Source organism: Triticum aestivum, chromosome 1D (genome assembly GCF_018294505.1).
Source record: "Triticum aestivum cultivar Chinese Spring chromosome 1D, IWGSC CS RefSeq v2.1, whole genome shotgun sequence".
Lineage (NCBI taxonomy): Eukaryota > Viridiplantae > Streptophyta > Magnoliopsida > Poales > Poaceae > Triticum > Triticum aestivum.
In genome coordinates, this window is record NC_057796.1 from 362,094,100 (window position 1) to 362,101,087 (window position 6,988).

The 6,988-nt window shown below is 42.5% G+C and overlaps 1 protein-coding gene across 1 annotated transcript; it reads right to left on the reverse strand.

Annotated features, from left to right (window-relative positions):
* Positions 1-340: 340 nt before the first annotated feature.
* Positions 341-6,459, reverse strand: LOC123182078 (DNA replication licensing factor MCM2). Its single transcript, XM_044594535.1, has 18 exons — positions 6,308-6,459; positions 5,961-6,193; positions 5,020-5,207; positions 4,264-4,457; positions 3,921-4,110; positions 3,601-3,820; positions 3,313-3,520; positions 3,076-3,210; positions 2,800-2,991; positions 2,544-2,716; positions 2,281-2,469; positions 2,076-2,192; positions 1,909-1,993; positions 1,678-1,830; positions 1,473-1,598; positions 1,184-1,366; positions 794-955; positions 341-683 (listed from the first exon to the last, which is right to left on the reverse strand). Exons 1-18 carry the CDS (start codon positions 6,308-6,310, stop codon positions 567-569), a joined length of 2,868 nt encoding a protein of 955 aa, XP_044450470.1. The 5' UTR covers positions 6,311-6,459; the 3' UTR covers positions 341-566.
* Positions 6,460-6,988: the final 529 nt, after the last annotated feature.

Consider the following 6,988-nt stretch of genomic DNA (forward strand, 5'->3'; position numbering starts at 1 on the left):
TGAAAGACGATGCTTGGGTGGAGAAAATTAAGACACCTCACACTTGGACTTTGGGCTTCATCATGGAATTTGTTACCCTTTGGGCGTGCCTACATAACACCCCTTTGCGGGATGACATTGAGGACGACATTGTCTACAAATTCACTTCAGATGGGCATTATTTCACTGCCTCCGATTATCATGTCAGTTTCTGAGCCTTACTCACACCTCCATGAAGACAACCAATTGGATGCCATGGACGCCCTCAAAGTCAAAAAAATTGGTTGCTGGCGTTCCAAGATAGGAGGATGGCGTCAGTTGCAAACACTGAATTATGATAAAAGTATGATGATGGCGTCAGTTCCATAAACACTGAATTATGATATCAAGAAGGTACAGACATCTCGAAATGCCGCTGTAGGCACAAGGGTTTCAGATAGCAAACAGTACACCAATATCAGAACTCTCACAAAACAGACACAAGCAGTCATTTTGCCGACTTACACTACAAGTGGACATTTCTAGCTCTTGAACAAAGAGGTAGCTGTTCATCACACAGGGGTCATCGGCTGATGTTGATTGAGTTGTTATGCTGCAACTGGATGCCTGATGATCCCACGCCCTTCGTCCAGGACGAAGCTGTTGTCGCTGAAGTGAGAGCTGGAGAAGAACGGCCTCAGGTCGTAGATCTCGTACTCTTGGGCCTGGATTAGCAGACAAGAACATCAGCACACGACAGGCACCAATGGACAGACATGCAGCAGTATTGCTCAGGCAAGGAAGAATCATGGACAGAGGTGTTCATAGCTCTTACCTTGTTCTTCAGGTCATCCACTTTAACCTCGACATGAGTCAGGCGTGCGGTTGATCCCAACACGATTTCTTCAAAGTGCAGCGCCTCCTTGACCAGGGTGCGCAGAAGGAGCAGAAGCAGTTCATTGTAATCCTTCTTGTAAGTCATGTATTTCCGGAAATTCTGCAGACAAAAGAAGTTTGTTACAAACCACCAACTAGGCAAAAAGAGATGTAAGATTTTGACTCTGAATATAAGATCACTGAGTATCAAGACTTCTCCTAAAGCTATGCAAATGAATGACATATTCACTAACAGAACTGCATTATGTAGCCCACTTCGAACCAAAATATACTTTAGGCACTGGTGGGAAACAAAACAGCAGTTCAAGTTCAACTGTTCAAAAGTTACCTTCTGAAGTGCCTTCTGGACACCAAATTTCTGGGTTGAGATGAATGAGTCAAGCAGCACACGAATGGCCATGTCAACATCTTCTTGAGACACATAGCTTCTCAGATGCATCTTTGCATGTGCCTCAGACATTCGAATGATTGATTCGATATGCCTTACTGCAATGGGGACTCCTTGACCGTGCTGCAAAAAACAGTTGCAAACTCAATTGCTTCATGGTTTTCAAGGATATCAATTTTCAATATTTGACCTTATCAGTCAACAAGGCTAGGAAAAAGTGATGGCTTACAGATGATTCACGTCGAAGTTCAGCATAGACATGGCTAATCTTGTCCAGGTCAGCATCATGTATTTTGGGGAATACATTCAACTTAGCATATGTGATATACTTCTTCAGCATGTCTTGAGAAAGGATCTGGCAAAGGAGGATTTTGTTAGAGGTGCAACTTTTAAGTAAAATATTAGCTTCTTACAGACAAGTACAAGGGAAGTACATCTGGGTCAGCATTTCGGGCAACAGTCAATGGATCATCCTCCTCGTCAGCTACAACTCTATCTTCAAGGTTACCACCCTTGGGCTGAGATCTGGCATGGCTATCAACAACAAACCTTGCAAGCATTTCATCTGTAAATGGGTCAACAATATCCTGCATCGCGGTAAGAAAACTCAGTATTGATAGGCAACCAAGTACTGGACAAAATATATTACATGGAGAACTACAAACCTTCACAACACAGAGGACATCAAAACGTGAAATAATTGGATCTGTTAGCTCAACATTTTGGGTGAATGTCTTTGAAGAATCATATCTGCAAAGTCAACATGTTGAGAATCAAGATGTTGCTTAATAGGAAGGCCAGTATAACTAGCATTGCACATAATTCAGCTTACCTTCCTCCAACTGGGTTTGCTGCAGCAATAACACTGCATCGAGCTTGAAGGGATGTGACAATTCCTGCCTTTGATATGCTGATACTTTGTTGCTCCATGGCTTCATGAATACTTACCCTGCAACAATCAGTAGGAAATAAATTAATATTCAATAACTGTGAAACATTAAATGCTAATCATGCAACATCAAAAGGGTATTTCATACCTGTCTTGATCATTCATCTTATCAAATTCATCAATAAGGCATATGCCTCTATCAGCAAGAACCAGTGCACCTCCCTCAAGTGTCCACTCCCGTGTTACTGGATCCTTGTGAACTGCTGCGGTGAGTCCAACAGCAGAAGCTCCTTTCCCAGTTGTGTATACAGCCCTGTGTCCTGTTTTCTCAACATACCTACAGAACAACAGTTAGTGGAGAATTGTCTTACAAGGAACTGCTGAAAAATATTTGTTCTACTTTATCCTTACTTGAGAAATTGGGATTTTGCAGTGCCTGGGTCACCTAAGAGGAGACAATTAATATCACCTCTTAGGCGATGCTTTCCCTTCACGTTCTTTTCTTGCCCGCCAAACATAGCTAGTGCAATGGCAGTCTTGATATCTTCATGACCATAAATGGATGGTGCAATTGATTTGACAATCTGTAAACCCAAAGTTCTGGTTGTTAACAAGGCTAGTTATCTATCATAGTCACTGTAAGAGATTTACGGATTCAGGGACAAACCCTTTCACTGATACGAGGATCCTTCGACAACTTCTCAATCTCAGCCTTGTCCTCATCTGTTAATTTGTATGCAGAGAACAGGTCCTGCTTCTTTGATACATAGTTTGCCTCCACCACTGTGGCAAAAACTGGGAAACCATTCTTTGTATTTAAAGACAGGTCAAAATTGTTTGTGTATATCCCTGTAACCTCCTGAAATGGATAAGCAGCATTAATCAATGTGTGCTTTCTACAGTAATATATATGAACCGATAAGAGGAGTCTGGAGAACATTACAATTTCCTCTCCTGGACGAGCACAGTCAATCAGATCATTCAGAAGTATCACTTCCTTGTACCTGGGAAGCCTGCCAGCAGGAACAATCCCTGGGCTTTCCTGAAGAGTGAGTTTCTGATAGTTCCTGTATATAGTCTTCCAAGGGAAAATAGTTCAGTCATGCATACCAAATGCAGAAAGATCAATATCATGCAAGGAGAAAAATAATACTAAGCTTAACTGTTTAATGCTACTTACTTGCTCAATGTTGACAGTAAATGGACCTTTGGATTGGCATTCAGGGCAAGACCCAACCCTTACTTCAGTGTAAGAGTTCTGGAAGAAAGGACCCAGGACAGTTCCACATTTGCTACAGTCATACTTGACCTGCTGCAGCTGAGGGAACACACCTGACCTTCGAGTAACAACACCCCCAATTCGAATCATTGTGTTCAGATGAATTTGCCTGAACAATGACAAGTAGGATTAAGGACATGATTTAATTTGGGACCAAAGAGAAACATGGTAAAAGGGTATGTTCTTTACCTGATATTGCGTATTTGATCATAGACAGGAAGGTTGGTTATTCGCACATATATTTTTTGATGAATGTTTCTGTAATTCTTGTGGAGATCAAAAACAACATTTTTGCCCACTTCCTCCATAACTTCCAGCACCGATTGAGGTGCATCGGCCAACCAGATGGCAATGTTTGGGTGTATATAAATAAATTGCTTGTAGTCTATCTCCAAACTACACTTGTTAGCTGCAAAACAATGCAAGTAAAGGTTACAAGATGCCAATTGTTATAAGCAGTATAGTGCAGCCTCTTTCATGTAAACTGGGGAAGTGGAAAAAAACAGTACCTAAAACCATCTCATTAATGAGTCTGACATATTCAAACTCTCCTTGTTCATTCTTAGGGTTTACATATGTAAGAAGAAATTCTTTAAATTTCTTTGCGATGAAGCGCCGGACTTCATCTCTTGTGACCCACTCTCGAAGTGTTCCTTGCACACGATACATGTTCATCTCATCTTCTTCATCAAATTCATCCTGCAGAAATACAACCATTTGAAAACTGGACAACCATATAGGCCCTTCAAACATGAGTTGCCTATTTCAACTGAAATATCTAGAAAATAGGAACAGAATCAACAGCAAATGCTAAACAAAATCATGATTAATTTTCGTTCAAAATGAAAATACCTCATATCCATCATCATCGGTCTGATCAGTCATAGGCACATCACCGCCAGAATATGGCTGAGATCTTCCAGGTGAACTAGGAGTGAGACCATCACCATCATCATCACTTCTGGGTGTTCTTGGTCCTCCACTTGGTTGTCTAAAATTAGCCCTGTGCCTTTTAGGACGCCTGAAGTTCATATCCTCATCTGTATCTGCACAATCGAAGAAATGTTGTCCTTAATTTACAATGACTGACATCCAAACATTTGCTTTTTATGTTATCAATCAGGGATACCAACTACTGAGGAAGACTCACGAGTCATAACCATCCATGAGGATACTATAACTAAGGTCCTCAAGCAAATCCAACCTTACTTATTTTTGTATAAATCATTAAATAGTGATTCTAATTTTTGAAGATACATCACATCTTTTGGTAAATGTCTTTTGATAAATGGAGACGGTCAGAAAAGTACACAATGTAAATATGATACTAGTTATTCATATTTTAAGAAAAAATTAGTGTTATTATATGGCCTTCAGAGTTCCTAGCCATGTGCCATTTCAATCAAACTTGAAACCACAAGGGAAAAAATATGCTCATTTCAAACATACTAAAGAAAGAACATTTCACCACAACTAACAATATGAAAAATAAACATAACCCAAATACTCAAGCAGCAATTCAAACAAACAGAATATAAGTGCAAAGGAAAAAGGTAAGGTTTGTCCTAATACTCCATAGACAATAAGAACTGTGTGTGATGCCATTACCCTGATCATGAAGCATACGAGGTAATTTTCGATCAGCTGTTGCACCAGTCCTCACATCCCTTGCATGAAGTTCCGCTTCTGCAGCCCTTCGATCAGCCATGATCTCATCCAGGTTCCTCTCATCCTCTATCGAGTCGTCTAACCCAACCGACTCATACTGATCCTGCTCATCCATTCTTCGGTAATCACTGCAAAAGGTTGAAAAAAATAAGAGGGCTAGCAAGAACTTCACAATTTCAAACATGTTTGTGTCTGTTTGAGGTATGGCTTATTTCATACACTAAAAAGGCAATCCTCTAGTTAATTGAACTATCTTGAAACCAAATACCAAACTGTATAGCAAAATGAATTATTACTCAACAATGCAGTTTTCAGAACATCAATGAATCCAGAGTAAAAAAACACATTGGCAAAACTGCAGGACAACAGAGAGGATCAGTTAATTTGTGTACATGACTGAACAATACAATGCATTTGGACAGCAGACAACTGATGAACAAATCCTATTCAGACAACTAATTCATCAAAAAGGGATAGGACATGACAGGTAATAGTTCATATAGGCCACTGAAATTGGTAGACTGAAATGTACCCCAACAAATTACCGAGCACAAACATCAGGTTTTAATATTCAATACAGGAGGATAGCAGACATTTCTAAATTGTACAGTTCAAGGAACTAACAAAACATTAAAGGTAACAAAAAAGACACAATCCGGTGAAGTGTTTGACTATTCCCTTGTTTGTGCCACAAATCTGACTATTTATGAAGTAAATCTAGGCCGCAATCCCTAGATTCTCGAACCCCAAAAGTCGGTGAATAACCAATTTACTGCCAGATCCAACGGACTAAACCTGTCAACTACTAGTAGAAACACCTAAACGCTGTCCCAAATAACACTAGATCCGGAAAATCTCCAGCTCGGACGTTTCTGTCTTACTTGAGGTAGTCGTCGTTGAAGAGGTCCTCCCCATCGTCTTCCTCCTCGTCGCGGATAACGGTGGCGCCGTCGTCCTCGGGGAGCACATTGGGGTCGACCTCCGCCTCGCCATCGTCGTCCGAGTAGGAGGACGGGTCGGTGGCGCCGCGGCTGGTGGTGGTGTTGGGCGGCAGCCGGTCGGTGCTGAAGCCCGGCGAGCCCGGGGTCGACGGCGCGTTGTTCTCCGAGTCGTCCTAGGAAAAGCAAATCAGCCGGCGAGAAGGTTAGATCCGGAGGCGGCGACGACCGCGCGCGGCGGCGGCGTGGTTCGGGCAGAGAGGGGAGGCTGGGGGAGACGGGCCGCTTACCATCCGCGGGGTCGGAGGAGGCTCCTGTGGAGGACGCGTGTGGCTGTGCGCCGAGGCTAGGGTTTCGGCGGGAAGGGGGGAATGGTGGGGAGAGACTGTGTTTCGGCGGGAAGGGGATATATTGGGGGAGAGGGAGAGAGGGTTTCGGCGGGAAGGTGGGGTGGGTGATGGCGGGAAGGGGGAGGCGGCACGGGCTGGTTATGATGCTACAAATGGGCCGAAAGCCTTGTGCCAATTGTACATTACAACACTGCAGGCCCTTCATACATCGTGGGCTGAGACTGAGTTGGGAGAAGCCTAAGGTGTGACCCATCCAACGTGAGCAACTAGTTGACGAGCGCTCTTTGTCTCAAAAAAAAAGTTGACGAGCGCTCTTTCAGCAGCCTCACAACGATCAGCGTCACTTGAAAAAAAAAATATAGGACACACACTGCGCAGGTTGTCGAGCTTTCACACAAGGTTCGCAAGCGAGGGATGATGTGGGCCGGCCCGTCGAGCGCTCCAGCCAACCCAATTTTGAGAACCTTCCAGGACGTTCCAAGCTGGTATTTTCTGGTTTTGAGAACCTCCTAGGAGGTTCCTGAACTATTTTCTATTTAATTTATTTTCTTTTTTCTGTTTCTTTTTGTTTCCTTTTTCATATTTATTTTAAAAATCATGTTTTTTGAAAATCTTTCATTA

Bases quoted from the DNA above. Each gene is read 5' to 3' on its own strand.
- LOC123182078 (XM_044594535.1), bottom strand. The intron at 1,831-1,908 runs GTTTGTAGTTCT...ACCGCGATGCAG, and splicing joins ATGTCCTCTGTGTTGTGAAG to GATATTGTTGACCCATTTAC. The intron at 956-1,183 runs GTAACTTTTGAA...TTTTGTCTGCAG, and splicing joins TCCAGAAGGCACTTCAGAAG to AATTTCCGGAAATACATGAC.